General features: G+C 55.9%; 1 protein-coding gene across 1 annotated transcript in view; it reads left to right on the top strand.

Moving 5' to 3' along the window:
• Nucleotides 1-1,850: 1,850 nt before the first annotated feature.
• The window catches only part of IGDCC3 (immunoglobulin superfamily DCC subclass member 3), a gene marked incomplete at both ends in the record, with an annotated part of 36,054 nt that continues 23,901 nt past the window's right edge, over nt 1,851-14,003 (top strand). The window contains 2 exons of the mRNA XM_080691639.1: nt 1,851-1,938; nt 3,322-3,624. Of these exons, the coding sequence (XP_080547765.1) occupies nt 1,851-1,938; nt 3,322-3,624 (391 nt within the window). The remainder of the gene's footprint in view (nt 1,939-3,321; nt 3,625-14,003) is intronic.

Raw genomic sequence — 14,003 nt, 5'->3', positions numbered from 1 at the left:
TTTTGTTTGTTTTTGAAACATCAGCTAAGTTGTTGAGGCTGGCCTCTAACCTGTGACCATCCTGTCTCAGACTGAGATTACAGGTGTGTGCCACACTGTGCCCGGCTCTGTCACTAGTAGTCATGTCCATCTAGAGGCAGTCTGATTTCTGGAGGCCTGTGTTTCTTTAATCATCTGTACCCTAGTTAGCTTTATATGTGATTGACCCTTCTATTCCCAGCATTCCAGAGCTAAGTGTCAAAAGAGAGATTTAAGCCTGGTGTGGCCGCACATGCCTGTAATTTCAGCTACCAGGAAGCTGAGGCTAGAGCATCCTGGGCAATTTAGCAAAACTCTGTCTCAAAATAAAATAAAAAGCAATGGGGCTATAGATCAGTGGTAGAGTGCTTGTCTGACATGCCCAAAGCCCCTGGGTTCAATCCCCAGTGCGCGCGCACACACACACACACACACACACACACACACACACACACGATTTAGTTAGAACCCTGCCACCCCAGTTCAGTGTCAGAGGAGCAAATAGCTAAGGCAGACTGTGGCCTTTAAATATCCAGCTTCTAGAACTTAGTAGCTGCTTAACACCCCCCCCCCCCCAGTGCTAACCCCGTGCTGCGGATTAAACTCAAGGATCCTCTACCACCCTGCCACATGCACAGCCCTTTTTATTTTGAGCTAGGGGCTTGCTAAATGGCCCAGGCTGACCTTACACTTGTGCTCCTCCTGCCTCACACTCCTGAGCGTGAGATCACAGGTGTGCACCACCGTGCCCAGCGGCTCAGTGGGTGCGATGGACTAGCCCATCATGCTGGACGCAACAGGCCAGGCATACAGTAATGAGTGGCTAAGACAAGACTTCTGCGGGTCAGCACGGGAATGTACGTCTTCAGAGACATGCTTACCGCCCCTAACATTCTCACATGGGACCTATGTTGTCTCCTTTTAGAATCTCTGAATGAAACATGAGGGTTCTTCGCGGCAGAGCAATATTACCGGTGATTTTAACTTTCAACGTGTTTTCCCAGTCACCCGGCCGTGTGTCCCGACCTGTGGCTTTAAAGGACTCCCGAGTTGAGCAGGAGAGACACGGTTATTTCACCTTCCAGGCAGCTCAGTGAGAGTGGCTGCCCGCGTGGGCTGGGCCGGGGGCAGAAGAACTCGGGGTCCTTTAATTCAGCTTTAATTCGTCGGTTCTGCTCTCCCGGGCTATCCGGGAAAAGTGCCCCAACTCCTGAGCGAGCAGAGGCGGGTCTTGCAGCTGAGCGCCCTGCCCTGGGGGCGGCCGGCTCGGGACCCGCGCAGAGCCCGGTCTCCAGGAACTTGGCGCCGCGGCGAGGGCATCACCTGCAGGAGACTGGGCGCCGGGGACGAGGGCGCCCCCAAAGAGCGGTCGCGCCAAGCCGGCTCCGCGCGCTCCCCGCGGCGGGGCGGGGGCCGGCTCCGCGCCCCCGGCCCCTCGAGTCCGGCGCTGGGCCGCGGCGGCCCGGGTTCAAAGCGGGGCGCGTCCGCCGCGCAGCCGGGAATGTCCGGCCGCGGGGAGCGCTCGCCGGCTCTTTTGTTCCCCGGCCCCGGCCTCGGGGGAGAGCGGCGGGGGCGGGGCGGGGGAGGGGCGCGGGCGGGGGAGGGGGAGGGGCGGCGCGGGGGGCGGGGCGGGGCGGGGCGGGCGGCGCGGAGCGCGCACCCCGGCGGGGCTGACAGATCGCCGCGGCGGGTGCAAGATGGCGCGAGCCGCGCTCCCCCTGCGCCCCCCGCGCCCCTAGCGGGCATGCGGCCCCAGCCCCCCGCCGCCCGGGCTCGGCCCCGGCCCCGGCGCCGGCCCCGCGGGACGCTGTGAGCCGCCGGCGCCCGCGCCCATGGCCGCGCCGCGCCCCGCGCCCCCGCGCCGGCCCCGGCTCCTGCTGCCGCTGCTGCTGCCGCTGCTGCTGCCGGCGCCCAGCCAGGGTGAGCCGGGCGGGGGGCGGGGGGGGCGCGGACCCGAGAGCGGCCCGCGGGGTCCGGCCACGTGCCCGCCCTTCCTGGGGGCGCGGGCAGTCGAGCCCCTTCCCTCGCAGCCCGGGTCCGCCTGGACGCACCTTGGGGCCGTCCGCTCTTTTCTCCCCAGAAGGAGCGTATCGCGTTCGCCTCGCGGAGAAACTTTGTTCCCGGGCGCGGTACCCGGGCTGGCCGCTGGGACCGGGACGTGGGGAGGAAGGTGGGGCTCGAAGGAGGAGAATCCGCGCTGTCCCTGGGCTCGGGCCCGCGCCCCTCTTCCGTACCCATTTCCCCGTCTCCTCTGGCAGGAGAGGGCTCTGGTCTGCCGCGCAGGGGCCAGTTCCAGGATCGCTAGTTCCCTGGAAATGTGAGCAGGGGTCGGTCGGTCGGTCGCTGCCCATGGCGACCAGGTGGGTTCACCCCCCGCCCCGGCGCGCAGTTGTAATTGGCCTGGTGAGTCGCCTCCGGGAGAAGTTGGCGACTTGGCACCATGCCTGGGATATGAGCGCTTGTAACTCTGTCAGGCTTCCCAGGATTCGGGATCAGCCTCTTCCTCCTCTCGTCTTTCCCCCTCCTGCTCTTCCAGCTCATTTCTCTTTTACAAGAGCCACGATGTCGCCTGGGAGTGAAGGTTCTAGGACCCTCTCCTGCTGAGTTTTGGCCACGTGACCAACACTCAGCGCAGGGGGAGTCTAGCCCCATCTTGGGTGCTGGGGGCACACACCCTGCTCCCTGCCAGGCACAGGACCGGGCCTCTGATGGTGTTGCCAGCAAAAGGAAGTATGATTTAACATTCCTTAATGCAATTCCTTAACATTTTTAACATTCTCTAGTTAGGGAGCTTTCGAGTTTGTTAACCGTGTCAAACCTTCTCCTTTGGGCTGCATTGCTGTTCCCTCCTTTAAACAGGCAAGAAGTGGGAAGCTGGGACACACTGAATGTTTTATTTCAGGTTGCCCCAGCACCTATGAGGCTTCGGTGCTTATTTGGAGTGACCACAGACATGGCAGCCACTGTGCAGAACTCTGTCTTGCTTTTGAGTCTCAGATTTGCAGCCACTCACTGGGAAACCCTGAGCAAGTCCCTTAACATCTCTGGCCTTTGGTTTTCTCATCTGTGTATTATACAAATAAAGTCCACCTTTCTGGGATGGTCTGATAATTAAGTAAAATATTGAATGGGATGGAACTTTGAAATGCCTAAAGTTTTGTATGATAGGAATTCCTGTAACTATGACTGAAACATAGGTATCAGGTAATAGACCCAGGGAACTCAAAATCCCTGTGCGCAGGGTTCTTCCCGGCTGTGCGTACCACACTAACATCTCCTTCCATCTCCTCTTCCCCGGTGCAGGTCTTGGCCACTCTGCTGAACTGGCATTTGCTGTGGAGCCCAGCGATGATGTTGCAGTCCCAGGGCAGCCTGTAGTGCTAGGTTGCAAAGTGGAGGGGACCCCTCCTGTGAGAATTAAGTGGAGGAAGAACGGGGTGGAGCTGCCTGAGAATACCCACTCCACCTTGCTGGCCAATGGGTCCCTGCTGATCCATCACTTCAGGCTGGAACGGGACAGTGCTTCTGATGAGGGTGACTATGAGTGTGTGGCGCAGAACCGCTTTGGACTAGTGGTTAGCCGGAAGGCTCGAATCCAGGCTGCAAGTAAGTGCAAGTCCCGTGCTTTGCCCTTGTGTAGCCCAGCTGCGCGATGCAAGGTGAACCTAGGGCTGGGGAGCATCTTATGCAGCGTCCTGGAAACTCACGTCCCAGAATGGGCCAGTTAGAGGTGCATGGCAATAATGTGGGTGGTGGAATTATATCAGATGCTCTTTTAACTGATTGAAATGTGAACTGTTAAGAACATAGCCGAACACTCATGGCATGGGTTTGGGGCTTCACCAAGTCTTGGTTCAGCTTGTCTTGGTTTGGTATGCCCCTTAAACTACAAGCATCCTAGCCCACTGGATATGACTCTTGTGTTTAGAGATAAACAACTGCTTTACTTTTTGAATGGTTTAAGAGATTTTTGAAGGGTCATTTTGGCTATATGCGAGAGGGAGGGAGGGAGGGAGGGAGAGAGAGAGAGAGAGAGAGAGAGAGAGAGATATTGAGAGATTGAGAGATTGTGTGTGTGTGTGTGTGTGTGTGTGTGTGTTTGTGTGTTACTGAGGATTGAACTCAGAGGCAGTCTACCTCTGAGCTACTCCCCCAGTCCTATTTTATTTTTTTACTTGGAAACAGGGTCTCACTAAGTTGTGGAGGGCCATGCTAAGTTTCTGAGGCAGGCTTTGAACCTGCAATTCTTCTATTTCAGCTTCCCAAGTACTAGGATTACAGGCACATGCCACCATGCCTGGCTTACATGCAATTTTAATTATATGGTGATTTTTAAATCTTTTGGGTAGCATAATACAAGTACTGGACTTCCGAAGTTTATCAACAGTTTGCTTTAACAATATATGGTATAACCCCAGTGCTTGGGAGACTGTGACAGGAGGATGGCAGATTTGAGGCCAGCCCATGGTAACTTAGTAAGACCTTGTTTCAAAATAAAAAATAAAATAGGTCTGGTGGTATAGCTTGGGTAGAACATCCCTGGGTTCAATCCTAGTACAAATAAATAAATATATATGTATGTACACACACACACACACACACACGGTAGGAGTGAGGTTGGGGCTGTAGCTTAGTTGCAGAGCACTTGCCTATAATGCACAAGGTCCTGGGTTCAAGTCCCAGCACCATACACATCACAATTCCAATGTTATCTCAGCGATAGCCCCCCTCTTCATACTGATGAGCTTTCCCACTAGGGAGGGAAGGCCAGGCAATGGGCTGTTTCAGCTTGTGCTTTGCAGGTGCTAATGGTGACAGAAATGATGACTGGAGTTAACTGCTCCATCCCAGAAATTCTGCGATTGTTATCATTGTGTTTTTTTTGGTGGTACTGGGGTTCCTGGAAGCCCTGCTACCTCTGGGCTACACTCCCAGACCTATTTTTACATTTCCATTTTGGAAACAGGGTCTCCTAAGCCAGCGTGCGGCTGGCTTCGAACCTGCGCGATCCTCCTGTCTCCGCCTCCCAAGCACGGGGATTACAAGCGTGTGCCACCACGCCCGGCAATTTATCATTGTTTGATGTGTGCCCGCCGGGAGTGTGCTGCATAAGCCAAATTATCGGTATATCTTGGGGAGGTGGCAAGCTGAGCAGGCCCGTAGGGGTCATAGTTGAGAAGTCCTGCTCTTGAGAAAGGTCAAGAGTTTGGCACTAAAATACAGTTTTCAGCTGAGCGCGGTGGTACATATTTGTAATCCCAGGACATGAGGCTGAGACAGGAGGATTACAGGTTTGAGGCCAGCCTTAGCACCATTTTGAGACTCTTAGCAACCAAGTGAGACTCTGTTTCTAAACAACAACAACAAATGCCAGGCAGGCGTGGTGATGCACACTGTAATCCCAGCGTTTGGGAGGCTGAGACAGGAGGATTGCAGTTTGAGAACAACCCTCAGCTACTTAGTGAGGCTCTTTGCAACTCAGTGAGACCCTGTTTCAAAATAAAGAATTAAAAATAGGGCAGGGGGTGTAGCTCGGAGGTCGAATGCCCCTGGGTTCCATCCCCAGACCCGCAAAAAAATAAAGAAAGAAAGAATAAAGATATAGGGCTGGGGGTGTAGCTCAGAGGTAGAATGTCCCTGGGTTCCATCCCCAGTACTGCAAAAAAAAAAAAAAAAAAAAAAAGGGGGTGGTTTAGGGTTGTAGCTTGTAGGTAGAATGCCCCTGGGTTCCATCCCTACACACACACACACAGAAAGTTCCCCATCTCATATCTCCATACTCCAGGGAGGGAGCTGTCCCTTTATGGCCTCTTTATGCTACTTTGACTTTTGTTGGTAATGATGCTAACTACTTTTTGTAAGTATAAGTACTTGCATGCTGGACACCCTTAGTGCTTGGTATAAATTATCTCATTGAGTCACCTTGGAAGATAGGCCATTGTCATCCCCCCTTACAGATGGGGAAACTGAGCAGGGGCTCAGTAACATTGCGGGAGGAGCCAGGACTGCAGTCTGGGCAGCTGGACCCTCACCCTTCCCACTCCCCTGCTATGGCACGCTGCCTCTCCCCGGCCCAGTGCTGACAAGTTTCTTCCTGGCTCTGAGGGCATCTGCACAGTTGCTCTGAACGGCTGGTGAGTGATGAATTGTTGGAGGCAGGAGCCCTCTTGCTGGGTTTAAGATGCCCCTTTGTTCTAAGCAAGGCTGATCCAGGCCCCCATATGGAGCTCGCCGGGAGGCAGCCCTGGACTTTGAGACAGAATCACTTCTGGCTCAGCCACCCTCATCCCCAGCCCTCCCGGCAGTGCAGAGAAGGCTGCTGCAGGCTCCAAGCAGATGGCTAGGCGGCAGGAAGAGACTCCTGGGCTGGAGTGGGGACCGAGGAGCCCTCCCAGGCGTGCTGTGGGACAGAGGCTCTGCTGAGCCTTGTACACTAGCCGAGAGTCCTGGGAGACGAATCCCCAGGGGGTTTGAAGAGGGGAGAGGACTAATGGTAAATATGCCCCCCCCCCCGGTGCCAGGGATCCAACCCAGGCCTGTGCATGCCAGGCACGTGCTCTACCACTGAGCTGTGGCCCAGCCTGTAAGTGTGATTTTCTATAAATGGCAGTATCTTTGAGATACTTGTTTTTCTTGAACTCTTAACAGTGGAAAGAACTGAGCTGTGGGCGAGGCTGGCCTGGGCTAGCCCCTTGGGGTCCTGGAGACAGCTGAGGGGCTCACCTCTAAGCCCCGCCTCTCTGTCCTCTGTAAGGCTGTGGCTCCAGGAGGAAACCCTTGGATGGCCAACAGTTTCGTGGCCACGCCTTTTTCTCTCTCCCTGGCCTGATGTGCTCCAAAGCTGCTTACGGGCCTGGGTTCCCCCTTGGGCAATCACCCCCTGCCCCGCTGCCCGCTGGCACTGCAGATGTTGTGTGACGTGGGAGGGTGGCTTTTGAAAAGGTGTGAGGAGGCTCGGAGCCCCTTGTTTCTCCTGCCTGCTCCATGGGGCAGATGAGGAAGGGCACACTCACAGACGCAGGCTGTGTGGGTGGGGCTGCTGGGGCAGCTGGACCCTGGGCCAGAGGCCTTCAGATGGGATGCGCCCCTTTCTCTCCCAGGAGCGCGGGCGCTGGCGAGGCTGTGCTAGCTTTAGATTCGAGGATTTCCTTTTTAGGATGCAGCGGCTCAGGGTCCGAAGGCCACTCGTGTTCCCAGGACTTCTGGGTTCTCCACCTTGCAGTTCCACATGCTAATGGTTTGGGGGCTGAAAATCGAGCCTAGCCATGAGACTTGGACAAGGTCACACTCCCTTAGCCCGTTTCCTCGTCTGTGACCTGTGCGTACGCTCCTACCTGGTAGGAGGGCCACAGGGACCGCACCTCCTGCACTTTGCCCCATGCACAGGAGGACTCGGTGGTCAAAGCCAGTACTTCTTTTTCATTTAAAGGCAGTTTCACTGACAAAGCCCTTAAGTCTGATCTTGGCTGCCCCTGAAAGTTAATCTTCAGCAAAAGCAAACTGCCTGGTTCGGCTCCCAGCCCCAGCATTCCCTCTCAAGGACTGGGACCCATTTAGGGCCTAGTCCAGGAAATCTATTGGGCAGTGGAATTGTTGGAGCCAGAGTGCTGCGGGTTCTGTTTGAACCTCTTTGGGAGGGCCTGGGGCTCTGCCATGCCTTCGAGATGGGCTGATGCTGGGCAGGCCTAGGGGGCCCTCTGCCATCCCTCTGAAGGGGCCAGCCTGGTGGACACTCATGCCCTGACTCCCACTTGTTGGGGTCCCTGTGCTTAGATGAGTTCTAAGAGGGTCAGGCCAGCCTCAAGGAGTGGGGATAACTGGCCCTACCCCAGGTTGCCTTCTGTCTTCATGATAATTGGGCCCTACCCCAGATCCCCTTCTGTCCTCAGGCAGAAGCCTCAGCCCCTCACTTCTTGCTCTCAGGTCCCTTGGGGAACTGGACTGAGCATTCTGTGATCCAGGGCAGGGTTACCCAAACTGAACTGAGCCTGCCAATCACCTGGGGGCTGTTTTACCCCCAGGACTGGTGGAGGGTGCCCTGTGCACCAGGACCATGGGGTGGCTGCTGCTGTGTGTTCATCTCTAGAGGAGCTGAGATTCTCTGCCTCGCCAGATAGGGTGTGAAGCAGAGACTCAACTGTGTGGTACCCTTGGGGCTGGGCCTTGGGTCTCCTGCCTTGGCCCTCAGCGTTGCCGGGCTCTTTGGCCCTAATGGGAGGCAGTTCGACCCCACCCTCTCCATGTGAATCACTGGTGGTCTCACTGTACCACGAACACAAGCTCCAGTCTCCAAGACACATGGCTTGCACAAATACCCGAGTACGCCAAGCCTGCCCACCAAGCTGCTGTCCTCAGCTGCTCCTGCCCATTCTGACCTCACATGGACAGTGCCACAGAGCCAGCGCGGGTCAGTGGAAGGGGGTCCCAAGTAGCTGCTTCACCTGGCTTCCCTGGGACTTGAAATGACCGTCTTTTGAAGTAGGAGCTAGGAGCTGGGCGCCTTCCCTGTAGGAGACACAGGGACCTGGCCTGGCCTTTCTCCCCTTACCACACCTCACTCCTCTCTCTAGCAGCGGCTCTCCAGGGGATGTCCTGGCCACCACAGCAACCTGAGGAGCTTGGACCTTAATGCTTTTCATGCCTGTTACCTCCTCAGACTAGTTAGAACAGTCAGAGCCGGGCATGGTGGCGCACGCTTGAAATCCCAGCATTTGGGAGGCTGAGACAGGAGGATCGCGGTTCGCAGCCAGCCTCAGCTACTTAGTGAGGCCCTCTGCAACTCAGTGAGACCCTATTTCAAAATAAAGAATAAGCCAGGCGTGGTGGCGCACGCTTGTAATCCCCGCGCTTGGGAGGATGAGACAGGAGGATCACACAGGTTCGAAGCCAGCCTCAGCTATTTAGTGAGGCTCTCAGCAACTTAGCGAGACCCTGTTTCCAAAGAAAATATTTAAAAAATAGGTCTGGGAGTATAGCCCGGAGGTAGAAAGCTCCTGGGTTCTACGCCCAGTACCACAAAAATAAATAAATAAAAAGTAGGACTGGGGGTGTAGCTTGGACATAGAATGCCCCTGGGTTCCATCCCCAGTACCGAAAAAAACAAAACAAAAACCTCTTTGTGCACAGTGTCCAATAGGTAACCCTCACAACAAACCCCTTGGGATGTTGCACCCCCCATTTTATTTTTATTTTTTGATGCACTGATCTCCAATTGTTCCATTTTTGGTACTGGGGATTGAACCCAGGGGCATTCTACCTCTGAGCTCCAGCTCCAACCAGGTGCTTCTCGTTCCTTGATCTTCCCAAGCCCTGGTAGACTGAGCGGATTATGCCGATTGTTTTCAGACACAGAAAGGTACAGAGAGGCTCAAAGGGTTAAGCAGCTTGTGCTGAGGTCGCTTGATCAGTGAGTGCGGAGCTGGGGTTCAGACCCACCCAGGTCTGGCCCTGAAGCCCTTGTCCACGGAATCCACCCTGCTGCCCCCAGGCTCCCAGCCAGAGGTTGAGCCGTGGGCGTGGGCGCTCCTATGGCTGGCTGCGCGGGTGCGTCTGTGGGCCAGCAGCGGCATCACCTGGCTCTTGTTAGACATGGAAATCCAGACTCTGGCCTAGACACACTGGAAATCAAATGTTGTCAAGAACCCCAGGTAAGGCCAGGTGCAGTGATACATATTTGTAGTTTTAGTACTTGGGAGGCTGAGACAGGCTCAAGAACAGCCTCAGGAACTTATGAGGCTCTATTTCAAAATAAAAATGGAATAATATAGGGCTGGGGGTATAGCTCAGAAATTGAATGCTCCTGGGTTCGATTTCCGGTACCAACCAACCAACCAACCAACCAACAGCCAGGTAAGCTGGCATTGATGGCACACGCCTGTAATCTCAGCTACTTAGGAGGCTAAGGTAGGAGGGTCCCAAGTTTCAGGTGAGCCTGGGGAATTTAGCAAGACCCTGTCCCAAAATAAATAACAAAAAGGGCTGAGAATGTAACTAACTCAGTGGTAGTGCGCTTGCCTAGTATTCCCAGGGCTCTGGATTTGACTCCCCAGTACTTAAAATAAAATAAGAAAGAAAGAAAGAAAAAAGAGCCCCCTGGCTCGTTGGGCTCAGTTCGGTTCGGGTGACCCCGCACTGGATGACAGTGCGTCACACTCTGCTTCTCCCGAGGTTCCTGACACCGAGAAGGGACCTGAGACCGGTGCAGAAGGGGAGCAGGGCTGAGTCTCCAGTGGCCCCACTCCTTGAGACTGGCCCCGCCCGCCCTCTTTAAAGACGCTGTGGGCCTCCAACCTGGCCCCTCATCCCTGCGGCTGGCTTCTCAGGCCCAGGGAGCCCCAGGAAGCCGCCTCCCTCCGCCCCCATACTCTCAGCACCACTCGTGGGTGCTGCAGCTGTGGCCCAAGGCTTCCCCTTGGGGGTGCAGGTGCAAACAGCAAGGGGTCAGAGCCTTTCACCTTCCAGGCAGCACCCCACAAACCGACCCCTTGACACCCCTGAGGGACGTGGGGAGGTCCCTTCTGAACAGCAGGAGCCCTGTGTGGCGGGGAGAGTCACTCGCTGGGAGGGTCGAGGCCTCTCTCTGTTCGAAGGCGGGGAGGGGTCCTCAGGACACGCCCGCCAGGCCTTCTCTCACTCTGTTCTCGCCCTCTCTCCCTGCACCCAAGCCCTCCCCCGGGGCCTTGTCCCATGGAGGCAGGGAGGACTTGTGGTCAGGGTTCAGGCCAGCCCTTCCTCCTCGCAATGCTCCTGGCATTGTCTAGTGGCGGTTTTCAGCTGGCTGTTCCATCTGTCTCCTTGCTGCAGCTGAAGCTTCTGAAGGACTTCTCTGTCTTTTGTATCTCTCCCCTGCTTGTGGAGCTCAGGAAAACCTAAATGAACATGTGGCCGTGTGGGGGCAAAGCTCTGCTTCTCTGTCACCCCCCTCCACCACCACCAATGACTGGGAGCCTGGCTCAGAGGAGCAGAAGCCGGGAGCAGGGAGGACAGGCAGGAGGATGCGCCGTGCCGGGGCAGGACTGCAGGGTGGCTGCCGCTGCCTGTTCATCTCTACAGGAATTGAGACTCTCTGCCTTGCCAGATGGGGTGCGAATTGGAGACTCAGCCGCGTGCTCCCCTCGGCGCCTGGCCTTGAGTCTCCTGCCGTGGCCCTAACTGGGGAGGGAGTTAGGCCCGCCCTCTACACGCAGGGCGCCCCTCACCCCACCCGCAGGACCCCGGTGTGGAAGTCCGGAGCTTCTGGTTCCCACACCTTGGCTGCACTGTCGCAGGCAGCCAGCTGGCCCCTTAAACACAATGTGCAAATCTTCTCTGTTCCTGTCCCACATTGGCAGCGGCCAGGCGCCTGGGCTGGGAATGCTGGCCGGTGAATAGGAGAGGCATTTGCAGCCTGCAAATGAAACAGGCCCCCAGCCCCCCTCAACCCACCATCCCCTCCCACCCCCAGGGAGAAAGGACTTTTTCACTCCTGGCCTTCTTGTCTTGCCTTTCCTTTTCCTCTCCAGAGGCCCTGCAGGCCGGGGTGTGTGTGTGTGTGTGTGTGTGTGTGTGTGTGTGTGTGACTTTTGCACAGTAGCTTGAAGGCTGTTCTTTAATAAAACAGAATAGAACAGGAGGACAGAAGGGCACCCAGGATGGAAACCAAACAGCTCACTACTGCCTTTGTTTCAACTGCGCTGAGTGATTCCACCACAAAATGCCTGCTGTGTGTACCCAACCCATAGCACCCAAGTCTCTCTAGATGTAGCCTTGCTTCAAACCAGGGATGCAGAGACCCGTGTGTACCTGTGCACTCGGTGTTCACCTGGAGGATGTGCACGGGTCTTGAGTTTAGGGTCCATCTCTCTTCAGAGGGCTTCCTGGGGGAATCCCTTTCCCCTGCAGTGTGGTCCAGCTAGAGAGCCAGAGGAGACGGAGGCTGTGCAGGGCAAAGGGCGGCCACAGATAATTTCATTAGGTCTTCTAAGGGACTGATCATTTCCTGGCTCATCGAAGTTTGAAGAGGCAAGCCCCTGGCCAGGGGAGTGGCTTACATTTTAGGCCTGTGAGCATGGCCACAGCACCCCACAATCCAGGCCTACTTTTCTTATTCATTGGGTGGGTGGGTGTCCCAAATCCTGCTGCCATCTTAGCCTACGAGCCTGTGCTGCCCCCTACTTCTCCCTGATTCCTGAGCTCGATCCCCTGGCCCCCAACTTTGTTCAGCCTGTTCTGTGACTTGCCAGTACTCTGTTACTGTCCTTGACTCTAAGAGGAGAGCCAGAGAGGGGGATCTTGGACTTTCTGAGGAGGGGCGATTGGACACTTGGTATTGGGGGCTGAGCAAGGGCTGAGGGGGGAGTGGGGTGGTTGTGGAGCCGGCACACAGCTCCCCTGGTTCAATCAGGGGAGCCAGTTGGATGCAGAGGCCACATTCCAGAGTCTCCTCAGGGCCCTTCCCATCTCTTCTCTGGGTCTTGTTCTAAAGTCCCCGCCCCGTAGCCCACCTCTGCCTTCCCTGCATGTGGCCCTTAGTGGGCTGTCCGCAGCATCCCTCGGTCCCAACCTACGTTCTTCCTTCCTCCAGCTTCTCCTTCTCCCTTGACAGATCTATCCCTCCTTCGCCTTTCTCCACTGGACATTCCCTATCTTCTCTAATCTCTGCTCAGAGGGAGTCCCGTTTCTGGAGGAGGAGGCCTCTGCAGAATGCAAGAAAGACTCGGGATGAGGTTCAGAGAGGACCCCAGAAGAAGGGGTCCAGACCCGCACAGCGGCACACACCTGAAGTCCTCGTACATGGGAGGCTGAAACAGGAAGATTCCAGGTTCAGGCCAGCCTGGGAAAATGTTGCAAAAAAAATTTTAAAGGGCTGGAGGTGAGCTCAGAGATAGAGCACCCTTGGGTTCAGTTCTCCAGTACCCAAAACAGAAGGGATCCACAGTCTTCCCGGCAGGCCAGAGCCTTTTGGAGGCAGAGCTTAATGGGAGGAATCTGAGAACCTGTCTGCAGGCCTGGACACACTGACACTGACACTGACCACCGGGCTGGCGGGGCAGCCAGGGCTGCTGTCTGGAATGCTGGTGTTGGGTTGCAGTGAGATGCAGGCAGTGATAATGGGCAGGAACTGGACTTTCTGGTCTGGCTGCTGCCCCCAAGGCCACTGGAATGTGAGGGAGGGGGGCCATTAAGAGGCCCCAGGGACTTGGGGTGGGCAGATGGAGACCAGACCACCATGAGAGAGAATTGAGTTCTAGCCCCTTCACTGAGACATGGGCTGCTGCAAAAGAATCCTAAAACTCTCAGCCCACATAGGGTCTGAGCAGTCTTCCCATTCTCCAGGTGGGACCAGAGCTGCGGGACAAACTCAGGAGTACAGTCTCCTCCTTTTATAGACTTGCAAATTGAAGCCTGAGCCCAGCGTGGTGGTACAAGCTTGTGATCCCAGTACTTGAGAGGCTGAGACAGGAGGATCGCAGGTTTGTGGCCAGCTTCAGCTACTTAGTGAGGCCCTCTGCAACTTAGTGAGACCCTATTTCAAAATAAAGAATAAGAAATGGGGCTGGGGGTGTAGCTCAGAAGTAGAATGCCCCTGAGTTCCATCCCCAGTGCCTCCCCAAAAAAAGAGGAAGGAAGGAAGGAAGGAAAGAAGGAAGGAAGAAAACTGAGGGCTGGAGGGCATGACTGCTAAGGACAGGTTGATCTCCCAGCGTGGCCAGGTGAGGGGGCCCCTCAGGAAGGGGTGTCTCTTATGCTCCCCTTCCCCACAGCCGACTGGTGTGCTTGTCCTGTGCTTCCTGGGTCATAGTTCTGAGTATGGGCTAACCAGTAGCCCTGGCATGCGATCTCCTGACCTCCAGTGGCAGATTGCAGGGGCCTGCTGTGCGCTCGGGACGCCCAGGAGCAGGCTCTTGGGAGAACCTGCAAGGAGTAGTGGGTAGAGTCCCAGGAAGCTGGGGCTGCCGCTGCTCTAAGCCTTCTCTGTGGTCCTTTGCTGAACTCCCACAACAATG

This window comes from Muscardinus avellanarius (assembly GCF_963383645.1).
Source record: "Muscardinus avellanarius genome assembly, chromosome: 3".
Taxonomy (NCBI): Eukaryota; Metazoa; Chordata; class Mammalia; order Rodentia; family Gliridae; genus Muscardinus; species Muscardinus avellanarius.
This window is presented reverse-complemented; position numbering and strand designations above follow the sequence as displayed.